Source organism: Perna viridis, chromosome 1, assembly GCF_037379345.1.
Source record: "Perna viridis isolate PV_CMFRI_1.1 ecotype Kerala chromosome 1, ASM3737934v1, whole genome shotgun sequence".
Classification (NCBI taxonomy): Eukaryota; Metazoa; Mollusca; class Bivalvia; order Mytilida; family Mytilidae; genus Perna; species Perna viridis.
In genome coordinates, this window is record NC_142445.1 from 54253230 (window position 1) to 54269656 (window position 16427).

The 16427-nt window shown below is 32.9% G+C and overlaps 1 protein-coding gene across 5 annotated transcripts in view; it reads right to left on the reverse strand.

The window, feature by feature from the left end:
- The window catches only part of LOC148629397 (SCY1-like protein 2), a 59577-nt gene extending 58202 nt beyond the window's left edge, over nucleotides 1–1375 (reverse strand). For 3 of the 5 annotated variants that reach the window (XM_088550246.1, XM_088550242.1, XM_088550233.1), the window contains exon 1: nucleotides 905–1375. In XM_088550246.1, coding sequence (XP_088406372.1) covers nucleotides 905–1156 — 252 coding nt within the window. In that variant the 5' untranslated portion in view covers nucleotides 1157–1375. The remainder of the gene's footprint in view (nucleotides 1–904) is intronic. The other 2 variants (XM_088550260.1, XM_088550253.1) reach the window with 1 other exon arrangement.
- Between the last annotated feature and the right edge of the window lie 15052 nt (nucleotides 1376–16427).

Genomic DNA, 16427 nt, shown 5'->3' on the forward strand with positions numbered 1-16427 from the left:
ATAATGTAACGACATAAAGACACATTTTGGATAAACATTTCATGACTGTCGATAGGTGCGTGAAATCTGTGGTGGGGGTAAACTAGTTTTTTATGGCTATTAACAATCCTTCTTTAATGGAAGGTAAAAAATTAACTAAAACAAAAATACAAACAAACAAAAATGTCATGAAATTACTTAATAATACATCCAATTATCTCAATAAAAAACCTCAACATACTATATTTAAAAAATGAGATAACCACCTAAAAAACGCTTGCAGTTACTGAAAGCTAGCTACGAACATATCAAAAAATGACAATATTCTGAAAACTACCAGCATTAGATGTAATCGGCCACTAAATTCCAGTGAAACTGGTTTGGAGTACTGACGTCACAATATATTACCGATGTCAAGCCTGCTCACAATACTCGATACTCGACCATAAAAAAGTTCTTCTCGGTAGATGATACCGATTTCAGCGGTTCGTGAAACACCCGAGGACGCAAAGAACTGAAAATGTTTCTTAAATGAAATGCTATTAGAATTTTAAAAAAGGTTGTAGTATAAACATTCTTCAAACATAAACAATGGTAATCAAACGATTATAATTCCAGGATAACGACTAGATAAGGAAAAAAGACACACACATAAAAAAAACATGAAATAATCAATATAAAACGTAAAAAGAACCAAAACCAACGGAGAGACTTGGATTTCACTAATAAGTGGGAGCATGAACCAGGTCCATCGGTACTCTTAAAGTTCCTGTCAATCTGTTCATTCAGCTGATTTATATAAAAATGTCTGTTTCGAGGATTATGTTTCATTTCCTACTTTAATATCTTTATCACTTTATCCAGTTCCGGGTAGTTCTCCGACAGAGTTTTATTGTGCGGTCTAGAAAATTTTAAATTTACTTACCTTTTGGTCTGAAATTCTAACAGCCTCGTAAATCTTCCATATCATTTCAGGACCACAACTCCCAACTTGTCTTCCAATGTCAAAATATCTTGTAATAGGGTTTGTATCCTCGGCATATATGGATTGTTTTATCAACGAGAACATATCCATCCTGCAAAGAGGTGTGGCACATTTTATTTTACAACACAAGCTCCTTTTCTCATTCTCTCTAGAGCTAGCAGTTTCTTCATAATAATTTCCCACGTCAACCATATACGGCTAATTTTTTAAAGTACCATAGAAAAAAGATATTGTACACCTTGTTCACGACAAAAGAAATTTTAAAAATCCAATAAAAATCACGTGAAGTCACTTATACATCAAATTTCATGAGAAAACAAGGAAAATTAGATGTAGTGATCCTGCAAAGCTAGCATTAACTGTACCATTGTGTTGTCGATATCGGATTTGTTCCTGTGCTGGCTAATGACAGCCACTGCTAGCCAGTCAATCAAGGTATTTTCCGATTCCACAGCACTAATCATAATTGCTTAATGTGGCTTCAGGTGTCTTCTTAAGGAATTACAAATATAGATTTATTACTTCTTCATAAGACGTCAATAGATTTGCAATAATATTTTTCATTGCTTTGCTCATGGGTACACAAATTTGGCGAAGGTTAAAGAGTTGATTCTTTGAAATCGATTTGTGTTCCTGTACGTTATATGTTTTGATACATTTTTGTACTAGTTTCTTGAAGGAAGAAAAAAAAACTGTTTTCCGTGTGTTTATTGTATTTGTTGTTCTGTTCGTTTGTTCGTTTTTTTATGTGTTTTATTTATTTATTTATTAATTTTTTGTTTGTTTGTTTCGTTTCGTTTCGGGTTTTATTAAAAAGGCGACAACGTAAGTAACAAATGTTAAAGGAATGTATTATCATTTGTTTTTGTAATTCTTATAAAATCCAGTAGCCATGGTAACATACTGAAAAAAATATTACTGAGTTTTAGTACAACTCAGGGGTGACTTTTAAAAAACTAACAGCTAAATACTATGTTTTTTTAAAATATCAGGCACTTAGACACAACCACAGGATAAAATCATGCATGGAGTAAAATGATAGGACTTTTTTCGATTCATTCTCTCACATTTTTAATCCCAAAAGTTGGTGCGAAATAAGGTATTTTGAAAATCAGTCATCTGATGCTGAGGAGAGAATCTAATACGGCAGGAGACGAAACGTTCCGGATACCATTCTTCATTTAAATTACATCTGTCTATGTATAAATGTATAAATATTGTTAAACAATATATCCACCAAATTTCAACTTTAAATTTTTGGTGTGCGAAACAGTGCGCCTTAATGTAACTGTAGAGTGCACCCTTTAGTAACGTAACGAACACCTTAATAAGTACAAAGACCAGACATGGAAAACAGACATACACAACAATGAACATATAGTAACTAAAGTCATACATACAAAGTAACAAAAGCAAATGAGCAATTGTGACTCCACTAAAAACTGGGAGCATGGATCAGGTGCACCGGTAGGGTAAGCGTCCTCTGCTTTACGAAAACTGTGTGGAGATCTACCAGCCATATCTACTAATACAAACGAATGTGTATAGATGCTATCAGTGTGGTCATCTATAAATTGAAAACGATACACAAATCTAGATTTTCAATATCCAAATATAATACATAATAAAAAATATAATAGAATATTGGTTCCCTTCATTACTCTTTCTATTAAACTAATGATTTTTTTTTAAATCCATCAATTGCGATGTTCAATATATATAGTAAGATACAAAGGTGATATAAATTATTTAATAGTAAATATAGGAATTTTTATTATTTGTTAATGTAAAATGTTTTAAAAATTGTGAAGTAACACCCTTTATCACACCCCTTATCGCATCTGAACCTTTACCGGACCCTTACTTTGGATAATCTTTCGTTTTGTTGCAGGGTCTATTAGACACTCTGTTTACAATAATACTCTTCTACTTAAATGTATGATAAAGTGTATAATACACAAAGCAAAATCGTATCCCATTCCTCAATGTCAACACTCGGGCAAGAAGCCCTCGTGCCGACATAGATATATTGGCATGAAACCTATGTGATACAGTTTTTGCCATGGAGTATTTTCTATATAATTCTTTAGCTTTCAGATAAACGCACTTCGGTTATATATTACTTCTTTACCTTAGTATTATATTTATTTTGATGATATATGAAGCGTTTTACAAAAGCATGCATTCAGTTGAAATTGTGAAAGTACTTTACACTTGAGTGCTTTTTCATACATATTTATCTATTTTTTCTGAGTACATTTCAATACTTCGCTATAGCTTGATTGGTTCAAAATATTTAAAAACGTATATTTGTAAAATAATCAAAATTTGAAATGAAACGATTTCCTCTCAAAGCAACATGATGAAAATGCACCCATTACGCTAAAAATGTCAATTAAATTGGGTAATATTTTTACGTTTTAACAACTATAAGTTTCACGGCTTCATTACAGTTTGTAGAAAACAGTAAACAACTCTGCGATGAACATCCTGTTTCTATTCATTTAATGGGGGTTGGATTCAAGTGACAATTGTGAAAACGATACACGATAAATTCAAATCAACAAAAAATAAGATAAAGGCATCAATTCAAAGTTTTCACAGCTCTAACACAACGACCATATATTCTAAGAGACAGAATAAAAGCAATTATAAATGTCAACCAAGCTGTGGCGACAAACCATTGAAATGGGAAATCAATAAATGTCCGAAACCTATTTAAGAAAAACAAAACGACAGATTTATCCTATTCAATCTAATTCAAATCTTGTTGTTTTCATGTTTCCAGGCAGTTTTATGAATCGCGATTTCTAAAATTGTTCGATTTATCCTCGATTTGGAGAACAGGTTCTTGTCTATTAGAGAATATGGTACAAAATCCAGATACTGCCATTGAAACATAACGTCAATTATGAAACGTAGTTGTTAAGTCGTTTGGCAAAGACAAATGCTGTGGTTTATTAATGAAATAATAGGTTAAATCTGGTGATGTCACATAAATTCTGATTATCCACTCTCATACTCGACGTCATTGCCACAGCACTAATGTGGAAGGATTATTGTGTTATATAGTGCCATCAATTAACTTATCTCAGCTAATCAAACTAGTCCCAGAAATATTCTGAAGTGAACAAAAATAAACCACAAAAACATGGACCGCTAATTGCCCAATTGGAATTAAAACGCCATTCGTCAATAATCGTTACTCACGCATGGAGACACTTGGTATGCGTAGCTTTTGCATGAAACTTAAAATAATTATTTTAAAACTTTGGGAGCACAAAGCAAATGATTGTGTTACTAAAGATAATAGGAAAAGCAGATTATATGATTTGCTAACCAAGAAACACTCATCAGATGTCCGAAAATACATCATTCGATTAAGAGAAAAAAAATGGTATTACATCAACACATATTGTTATCTAAATATAAAATATTCTAGTAAAAAAAACGTTAAAAGTGTATTAAATTATCTTACCTCATGAACGTTACATCATGTGTGTGGGGGGGAGGGGGCAGTTTTTTTTATGTTTGGTATGTTATTGATGTTTGACATCTTTTTTTTCAAATGCGTCTCTTCGTAAGGCTCTTACTAAAATGATCCAATACCATTAACCTCAACTCAACAGGTATTACACCTTCATCATTATCATTAATGTTGTGGAGGACTATGCCAGAAAATACCAGGGAGACATTGATTATGTGTATGAGTGGGTAAAAGCCGTGAGGCCGGTAATCTTAAAATATATGCATTTTCCTTTTACAATGTAAATAATAGAGTAGAAATGCTGCATTGATCTTTAAAGACTCAAATGTAGCGAAAACACTTTCCTCCATTCATGATATTATCTTGTCATACCTGCAGTTAAAGTCAAAATTAACATAGTGTTTTTAATAAGCATTGCATGCTCTGTATTAAGTGACTAGAGTAGATGTAGATAATATAAATAGTAACAAAACTTACACTTCTATCAAGCTATTAAAGTGCACGATTGTTAAAAATCATAAGTCAGTTATATCTTTATTTAATCTATATATATAAGATAGCTTTTGACCTCCCGCCAATAAATTGAATACCTGAACTACACAAAAACCACTATAAACAACGCTTTATAGCTAAATTGGCAATTACCAAGCCTCTTTCCAAATTACTTTAATTAGTTCAAACAGTTGTCAACAATAATCATCCGTCTTGCGACAACACATTTTTTCGGGGGAAAGGTGCATAAAAGGCACTGTAAGAAGGTATACCTCCTGTCCGCATGTCTTGGCATTTTGTTATGGGTCAATGAAGATGGATGACTCAATTTTTCTTTTGTCGATGGCAGCACTCCTTCAGACCCTGCATGTTAAGTTCGTTTATCACAGCTCTGGTTATGCCAGACTCTGGAAAAGCTCGTCAGGTTTTTTTGTACGGTGCTAAACTTCTGTCGAATAATATAAGCTATTTGAACAAGACAATTTTTTAACAAGGCTTAAGTTATCACTTCAAAAGTTTTAAGGTCGTTATCAACTGATTTGTTCACAGCATGTAAGTTTCCCTCTTAAACTAACACGGATTTGACATCAACTGAGCAACTCTGCAGGTTTATTTTCTAAAAAAAGAAGTGGTCACTTACCCTACGGGTATATCTGCTCCATATTCCTACTTTAAGTTGAGTACAGGTTACTCATTCATTCTTTAATTTCTGAGTGTATCCGTTTACCTAATTTGTGCTATTCATGTTTTTTTTCTGTTTTTTTTATTATGAATATTCTGTTGCTATTTCTAATTATTCTTCCTTTCTTTTGATAAATTATAAATATAATTTCTTCATTTGCAATTAAAAAGAGTATAATGAATTTTAATGCATATCATTTAATAAAACACATATATATCTAGAAATAAGGAACATTTTTGGGGTTACATTTAGTCACAAAAACGAAGAATGTTCTGCTTTATACATTTTTCAATAGTAAATGTTGTGTCATCTCGTTTTTTTTCGTATTACAAAAATGTCTGACAACGGATGCCATACCTACTCTTCTTTGACATCATTAACTATTATTTTTGGCTTGTAATTTGTTCTCAATCTTTCTCTATAGATATACCGACAAAAATAGCGTATTCACGTTTCAGACTAGCAATGCCTTGAAGCTTTAAAAGATCTTTACAAACATATGAAGAGAAGAATGTATTTAAAATCTCATATCTTTTAAAGCACTCGCATTGAAAATAAGAAAACTTGAGCACCTCTTACTACGGAATTAGAAAGTAAACAGCTACAACGAAGGCTTTTTGATCAAATTAGCTGAGGAAAAACATAAAATGTCAACGAACTTGAACTGCGGTCTGTTTGGTGCTACATGTTAAGAAAAATCCTGAATTTATTCAGATATCTATTACAAAAAAAAATGACGTGAAAGAAGCACTATAACCACCGTAGAATAGATCGACAGTGGCGTTTTAAGAGAATACGCGTCTATAAAAGGCCAACTTTTATATCCTTGGTAATCAAATAAACTATCTCCTAATGGATGACTTCGCTAGATATTACAAGGGCAGTAAGCTTCTGTCAATTGAAAAACGATGATAAACTGGTTATAGAATACTTTATTTGCTGTATCACATTGCTTGGAATCATATAAAAATATCGTCGGTAATGTTATAACGGGTAACACTCCCATGGTTAATACATTTGACAGGTTGAAATAAGTTTTTAGAATGGGTTTCTAAGTACAAATATTTGATTACCATATTGTAGCTATTGATTTATGTCCTGTTTGTCTAGTTTAGAATTCAAGTTTTCCAAATACATTTGTGTAATTGTCGGTTTTTTTAATTGTAAATCTTGTTATTTATTGAATGAATAAGAGAACAAGATCTAAAAAAATCCTATGCTTCAATGCTATGCAGTATCCTAGTTTCATAAATATTTTTTGTCTTGATATTTTGGATATCATTTCATTTGTGTGTGTGTGTGTGTGTGTGTGGGTGTGTTATCGCTAATAATTGTATACGCTGTAGTGCAGAGGGTATGTTCCATGTATGTCGGAATTTCATTTGAAGGGACTTTTTTTATTCCTAAGTATTACTTAAGGCTTAGAAAATATTGCTTATACCTAATTGCTTACTACCTCTTCAATGTTATTAATTGACTTTGTAATTGTGTTTCTGTGCAAGCGATTGTGTTTGTAAACTTAGTTGCTGAACAAGAACATTAAAACAGCAATTTTAATGAAATTATAATAACCGAGTGAAAGATGGATTTTGCCCAGTTGGTTGTTTAGTATACGCAACTGTCGTAATCTAATTTTGATTATATTTGTGGGATATTTAGTTGATGTCCAGTACAAAAAGAAAGACGCAAAGTTTTCCTTTGTCTAATTTCAATAAATCAATACAGTAAAACATGTAATGAATATGGAGTATACTGAGGATTACTGAGTGACATTTCCAATAATATATAAATGAATACATGACCATCCGGCATTATTTATAATTCCAGTTTCATCATGCGCTCAATTTATATTATCTGTATTTATTATTGTTGGCTTGTACCTTGGAAGACTATAGTCACAGAGAATGTAGCGATTTATTTTGTGCAACATTCAAACTAATGCACGCATATAGGTTTACTCTTTTTAACTCTGTTAGTATTGGAATTCTTCGTTTATTTGATTGCGCCAAATTTTTCTTTCAATTATAGTTTCATTATACGTCACATACTTATTATCTACGACTCCTTTGTAAACAGGAACTATTTTGTATCTCGTTGCCCCGAGTGCTGAAACTCATTGATTCAATTTTTTGACGATGAGTCATTCTAAAAGATTGGTGTTTTGAGACTCAGCATGGCATAAACGAGACTTAAAAAGTTAGAAGTAGAAAGTAATTTTAAACATACAAGAGATATACACTCTAAATGGTACCTTATTAATTGATTAATTCATTGATTGATCGACAAAAAATGAAAGTATAATCATTAAGTGACATAATATTCGACCACAGTTTTACATTTGAAAACAAAAATATTTTAATGTTTATACCAATTTACACTATTGATATAAATCTGAAAAAAAACTTGATATTTCTTAAGTCAATCTGCAGGATTTGAAAATTTACACAATGCATTTCTCTTGTATTCCTTGGTCATATTAAAGAAGAAATCGTACGCATTTAAATCATATCGAATGAAGAAAAACACATTGCATTGCAGGATTTTCATTAAGCGACAAAAATAAACAAACAAACAAACAAACAAACAAAAACAAAAAAAAAATAAAAGGAAAGAGGCGTCGGCTATTTTCTTTTCAACAACCAGACAAACTGGCTAAGGTACAGGTGGGCGACTGGGACTTTCTGTGGACTGTTATTATATATTTGTGCTTTCTAGATAACGACATTGGGATACACTAAACTCTTGTTCTCAAATTCATAATTCATTCGATACATCCAAACGCATACATAAAACCCATTTGCAGTTACAAGCGAGTGGCTTGTGCTAACGTGTGATTTATCTGTGTACCATGACCATAATACAATTTTCAAATATGTTTTTGTTAACCATGTCAATACTGATCAAAAAAGATGTCACTATTCATTATTTCTGTAATTATGAAACAGCTACATGCTAATCACTCCTATTTCGATGATTACAATATTCATTAAAATTACGTCAAGTCTGATTATTTCATTGCTCATTCGGCTTTTTAATCTCAATGAATGCCACATTCATTTACGGGGATATTTATTTTGTATTTCGTTGATGCGCAGCTAATATGAAATATTTCTAGCTTTAATAATAATTCATTGGAATATTAGTAGTTTACTCGTGGTTATTGTGTAAACTCGAAACAGTGGCTGAAAATTGTGTGTAGTATGGGTATCTATTTTCTTTGATCACTCTCAAGCTGTGGCAATGGAAGTCAAGATCACGGCAAAATGTCATACATACTTGCATGGTTATTACACAAATTTATGAAACCACGCTTCAGTGACGTAAAATATACCAGTCCAATGTGATTTCGTATTAATATCTTCGCGAAGCCTAATCATATCTCGTCTTAACCGTGTGCCTTCCCAAATAATGTACCAGCTCTCAAAATCATTTTACGGAAGAAAACGACATTTTTCTTGATAAATGAATATAGAATCCACGTGAGCTCATAATACTACTGGGAGTTTCTTTTACAATGTACAATGAAGCATACATAGTGGGAATGGAACAAAAACAGAAATTTCCTCTTAATTTTGCGGTATTCAGTTTATTAAAATATCAGACAATGCGATTGTCTGAAACATGTTTTGTAATTTCCGTTGTCTATCGATCTAAGAAGTATTTACTGAACCATATGTTTGTGAATGATAACACTCCTGATCGGTAGGATGACAAAAGTACAGAATACATGGAAAATACTATTTAATGAGCATGCTGTCAATTTTAAAGCAATAAATTTGGGTATAGGTTTACATCTAACTAGTAATAACTATTGTAGCAAAAATAAACTAAAATTTATTTGTATTAGCATATACACCCACACGTTTTACGTATTTAAAGATAATGCTGGTGATGGTACGAATCAAGCAACAAGTGTTATTACTCAAGAAACAGAACTAGATAAATATTTACTTGTTATACGCAAATACACCGACACATAAAACGTATTTGAAAAAAAATGCTGGTGGTGGTACGAATTAAGCAACAAGCAGTATTACTCAAAAACAGAACAAATATATATTTGTTATAAGCATATAAAATAACCCATATCATGTGTTTTTGATAATGCTATCACACTATATTTAAAAGCAGTTTTCGGCATGACATGCGTTGTGTCCTCATAGTATGACTAATGATGTACCGTGGTTTTCAATCCCGCATGGCAAGAATTGGGACTGATATTACTTACGATGACGAAATAACTTTTTGTATGTAGAAACTGGTTGTGGAGCTGGCATGTAAGTCAACTGCTAGTAGTTTACAATCAGTTTCTATATTCAGGTTTTAACAATGGACTCAGACCTTTTTGAACTGATTTTAGGTATGTTTAATTGTATTGTATTTTCCACAGTGGCTAGTTTAAAAAGGGGAGGGATGTGATCATCCCAAAGTACTTTAACCCGCCGCATTTTTTTTGCTCCTGTCCCAAGTTGGGAATACCTTTCCTTTGTGTGTGTCTTAATTTTGTTTCGTTTTCTCTTTCATTTTACTTTTATGTTGCTGAAGTATATAGAGGCACCTGTTTCGCTGTACCTGTGTTTAATGTTGTTTTTGAGCCAGCTGCAGCCTACCAAGTGGTGTGAGGGTTTTTTCGTCGTTCATTGAAGACCCAAGGATGGCTTTGAGCGGATATTTTTTTTCATATTGGTTAAGTTGTTATCTCTTTGCCATATCCATATCCAGTCTCCTTATAGAAATTTAGTTTTATTTGATTTCATTTCCAGGTTACAAAGAAGGTATAATGTAAGACAAATGTTAAGGTGAACATCCGTGTTTCCTTAACCATAGCATGGTGCCATTACTGTATTTTAAAAGACCTGGTACGCAATATTCGTTTACTCTCTTTTATAAACGGAAATGTGATTTAGATAAACACACAACAAAAATGCCATATTCTACCGTGTGATGAGTTGCTGATGACAATGAACAGCCTACTTCTCATAAAATCTGAGTCTTTGAGACGTAACGGTGAGAGTGTCTCACCACAAATATACATGCAAACAAAAGGAGACCTATAAACTGCTTATTTAAGTTAAACAGGTGTGTATTTTGAAAGCAACGAGACAAAGCATATCTGAAATGTAGGTTTTTTGTGGTTTAGTTTTTAGACCTTGATATTTCTACGACATTGAAAGATGACTTTGAATTTAGATAGTGAATAGTATGAGCTTTTCTATTTCTAACTTAATCAGTGTCTTGCATAAGTCGTTGACAGCATGGCTATGGCAATTTTCTGTGTGAATTAATTTTCTTCTTCTTTCTCACATGCAAATGAAGAATGAACACTCTAGGGATACTGTGACTTAATGATGCAGAATACCGAATTAAACCGTACAAAATTGTGTTGCGTTATGCAACTATTTTCGTGTTTCACGTATGGCAAGACAAGCTAAATTTTTAACCAATACTCAAAGGAAATTGACGAATCGTAAAAATCCGTTTAACACTACAAGAAATTCTCTAGCGATTCTTCCATTTCAGTGAAGTGATGGTAAGCTTTTAATGAACGCAAATGAATAGGTCTATGTGGAAAATAAGCATTGATGAAATAAAAGAGGACGCTGCCTGGTAAAGCAAGTTTTATATCAGTAGGTCTTCTAAATTCTTATATAAAATCAATGATTTTCTGTCATAATCATTAAATGATATAATAAGGTATAAATTATTAGAATTAGCTGTTACGACGCTCTGAGTAATGAAATGATCCGAAAGCGCTTTTCACGGAATGGATATCTTAGTAAAATCTCAAAAAATCTCACATTTAAAGTACAAGAAGGTAGTGTCCATTTATAACACAATGTGATTATTAGGTAATCGGTCTAATCTACGGACTAATGAATGGAACTGGGGTAATTGCATGTTTGTACGCAAGAGTAATCAAGGGAACCAAGGTTATAGCGGTAATCAAAAGAATGTAATCCAGGGAGAAAGACCCGACATGAAAAACAGACATACACAACAAAGAACATAGAGTAATTAAAATCATACATACAAAGTAACAAAAGCAAATGAGCAACTCTGACTCCACTAAAAACTGGGAGCATGGACCAGGTGCACCGGTAGGGTAAGCTTCCTCTGCTTTTCTGGAAACACCCGCCGAGTTGCTCATTAAAACGGATGAGGTGCTTGTCTCCAAAACTTGTTAATTTCTGAATTACAACACAAGTGTCCAGTTTATAGTTATAACATCGGAGATGAATTTTCCACTCTTTTAATGGTATTTTTCGTACTTCTCTACTCAGCTCGTATTATTGGTAACAATGAGGTTTTCATTATAGATTCTAATGAATATGGGGAACATTTAAACAGTTTATGAAATCGACCTTATAGTCCATGGACTGGGAGGGTCCACCGTGCACCACCACTCATCATGGTAATTTTAGGTACCTTTATCCGTCCCATTACCGAACCAATGTGTCGCCAAAGAATATTCTCGGATTCTTTTTCAGCATAAGCTTATATGTGTATCTCACTGCATCAAAAAGTCAAAATTTTTGTGACTCAGTTGTTTAATCGTCTAAATATTCATGTGACAGAATGCGTTAACAAACTATAAACAGATTTCGCCTAAAATGTAAGATGCATTTTTGCCTTTTTTGATAAATTCTGACTACAAAAATCTAATACTAAACATGAAATACCAAATAATTCATTTTTTTACTGAAGTATAATTAATCTACGGATTTTGACATTGAAAAATATGTCCATATAAGCGATTTTTCGAAGGACTAGTGGTACATTTTTTTCAGTTTACACCCAAACCCTAAGTGTTACCGCAAATTTCTTGGTACCATTGTAAAGCTGAGACATTTGGCTACATGATTTTACAGATATATGTCAATTTACTTCGTTTTATAAAAAGGAATTAGAAGAATCATAAAACATAAAAATGGATTTTTGCCTCAACGAGGTATAAAAAAATACAAAAATGCTTCAGTTTATTTTTTGGTGACAAAATCCGTAAATTGAAGATAAAGGATCCCTAGAAATTATATTTTGGCTGATGAGTGGGGTGCAAGGGAGTTATCTCAGCCCACGTACTATAACTTATGGTTAGAATCTTTGTGAAAATGGTGCAGCTGCTTTGCTAAACTTACAAAATATAATCATGGTTAGAAATGATTACTATACATTTATTTATTTTTTTTTAAAACTATCAACTACGCAAATTAGAAGACTTTAAGACAACCTTCATATTTCTGGACTGACAATTACCAGTAATTTTTATTACCATTCTGTATTTGTATAAAGTAGCGTGAAGTGCTGCCAATAAAGACATGATGATTTTACCGAACCATCGTACTTCATAAAATGACAAAACTGAAGTATCATCACCAATAAAGACATGATTTTACCGAACCATCGTACCTCATAAAATGACAAAACTGAAGTATCATCACCAATAAAGACATGATAATTTTACCGAACCATCGTACCTCATAAAATGACAAAACTGAAGTATCATCACGAATAAAGATATGACGATTTTACCGAACCATTGTACCTCATAAAATGACAAAACTGAAGTAGCATCAAAAATATCATACAGGAAATCAAAACAAAGTCATGAAAAATTTACCACTGTTACAAAAATACGGGTAAGTTGTATTGGATTTCCAAAACGAATGCTATACAGAAAAGTCATTTACTTCAACTAAGCATCCTATTACAAAACAAGTCTTACTATTTACTTGAAAAACATTACCTCCGTGTGAACATTTTAGAAAGACAAATGCTTATAAGAGGATGGGGATTGAGCATTATAATGTTTGTATAAAGTGAGATCTATATGTTAGCAAAATGTTACGTAATGTTCTATACTTAATTTGATGCATGACATAACAACTAACCCCAAATACAAAATTTTAGATGAAAATAAAACTTGTTTTGAGGAAGGGCTGTGAATTAGCAAAGTCCTTAATGAAGAGAAATGAGTCCACAAATACATTAGATTCTTTCTTCCAGTAAATGAATTGTACGAAATACACAATTTAAAAGTGATTCAGAAATTGTCCTAACAATTTGATTATCTAATTCAGAAGGAAAACAACCAAGTCTTCTGTTATTAAATGTATAATGTTAGCTTAAAGGTGCATGGTGCATTCATGGCATTTATTTCATTTATAGATGAGTATTATTAAGGAATACCAGGGAAAATGACAATTCCATGACAACAACAAATAATAATATAATAATCTAAATTATCAAGTCTAAAATTATAAGCAGGACCATTTATAATAGTGAAACGGATAACCTCAGTATTTCACCAAAATATTTCAAATTATGATACGAACACAATATTTTGCACAGTTATACTTTATAACATACTTGTTGAAATTAAACCTATTTTGCATTTTTAAAGGTTGCCGCCAACTTTTAAATATGGCGGTAAAAACCAATCTTCCATTTCATCAAGAAGAGTCTTTAGGTCAAGTAAAGTTCGGATAATATCATAATTCAAATGATTTCCGGTATTGTAATTGGACAGATATAATAAAAATATCTAAATATAGTCGCTTGACGTTGTTTTTATTTGCGCATGCGCCAGTTTTGCCGAAGAAAAGTTCATGATGTGCAATCCAATTACGGGATGGCTCAATGAATATTTCTATATTCTCGCCATATTTTGCACATTTGAGCTCTCAATGATTTTAAACCTTCTAAATGCATGATGAACATATATAAAGCGATTTTAGGCTTTCTTTTTTCTGAATCTGACTACTTTGTTCAAGCATTTTTCTGTTGTGTAATGTGAATTAAACGTAGCTTACATTCATTTCATTTTTATTATGTCATGTATGAGTGAATTGCATACACTACAAGGGCACAGTGGTGCAACTTGCAGCCATGTAACTCGGCATGCGGTTTCCTAAAGTCTCCTAGATGTACCTTGATTCAACCCAATTCAGAATAAGGTGCATGTCGTGTCCGAATTGACGGAGTGTGCAAACGCAGGAAAGTCGAGCCAGGAAGGCGGGGTATTACTACTACAACGTAAGAGGTTGGAATTCCGTTCCTCCATACCCCAACCTCTTACTTCCGAGCGCCATACTGCATAACGCTCGTTCCGATGTTCTTTGAAATCGGCAGAATTATAGTAAACTATTTACCATTTAAAACGTTTTATACAGTTTCTTTACCATAAGACGCGAGAAGGTGACTAAACAGAAGAAAAACAAATGATCTTCCTAAAAAGAAAATCCAGCAAACCTGGAAATCCTTTGTAAAAGCAGTTAAAATGAACTTCATATTTTTAGCTTTTTGAGTGTTTAATTCCGGTTGATAAAATTACGGATTTTAAAATTTGCGAAACGAACATATCAAATTAACCAACAAATTGCCTTTACCAACTTTAAGTTCGTTTTGTCAAAAATATATTGTATTCCGTAAAATTACACCTAATTCAAAATGGCTGGTTATTTTGACAACTGTCTTCATTACAAATGTTTTCTAGGCATTTAACAAATAATTAGGATTTTTTTTATCGCTCGATTTCGGTAGGTTAAACTTCTTTTATGTAAATTAAAGACTTGAACTATTTTAGAACACATGTTGAGCTAATTCACATTTGCGGTGGCTTTCAACATGTCAGATGCTAGAGGTTAGGATGGCACCAAGTAAGAAAATAGCTTGCCAGACAACCTCTAGCATTGCTGAGGGGTGTATGTCCTTCGGATGGTGTAGGAACAACATTGTCGAACCTAGTCGAATCTCATACAAAAAAGTGTATCCAAGAATTAAAGTTGTTAAAAGTCACAGATTGTTTCTATGTTTCAGCGTTTAAAAAAGAAGAAAAAGGGTAGATTGATTGGACCAAATATTTGATTTGTCAGTTATACAAGGATGAGACATTTGTGTCCCCTACTGATACATCAGATAAAATCAAATCGGCATATACTTTCCTGGCAAAAAAACATTACCAAGTTCAAAATATTGAATTAATTGCCAGTACCCTTAGATACAATGCAAATAGATGATGGCCAGGGTATTGAAACATCTTTACTCTGCAAAGTACCATCATTCTGCAGGATAGTGTTCAACAACACAAAATTAGAAAGGGTCATGAAACGAAGAAGATGAAACATCTAAAATCATCAAAAAACAAACTCGGTCCAGGAAGTGGATATTGCAAAATGCTTCTTGTGTGAAAATGAATCCAATATAACAGAACTACGAAAGGCAATGACGATGCAACATAGATCAATGAAGTTACTAGACCAGGTGCACCGGTAGGGTAAGCGTCCTCTGCTTTTCTAGAAACACTCGCCGAGTTGCTAATAAAAAGTCAAGTCCGGGGTAGACAAACGAGGACAGGAAAACCATGACCCGTTGAATAAATCAGTTTTCATGGTGCAGATGGATACACCATAACAATCCACGAATTCATGATGACGACCATAAAACTTCTGTAGTGATGACTTCAATCTTGTAGCAACATAACCCTGTTCCAGAAGCCTTTTTGTTAGAGTTCTAGCGCGATACAAAAAATCTGCGTAGTTTCGGCAAGCTCTGGCATAACGTATGAGTTGTGATATGAACACTCCATACGCAGGTGCCGAAGGTATGTTGCCACAGATGAAAGGAAAGTTGACAATTCTGAATGAAAAGTCATCACGTTTGTCGTAAAGTTTGGTCAATAGTTTTCTTTTACCATCGATTTGTAAGTGTAGGTCAAGATATGAGGCTGACTTTACACTGTCTGTAGTATCCTTTATCTCAAGTTCTTTTGGGTAGACGCGATGTATCAAATCCCCGAAATTAGG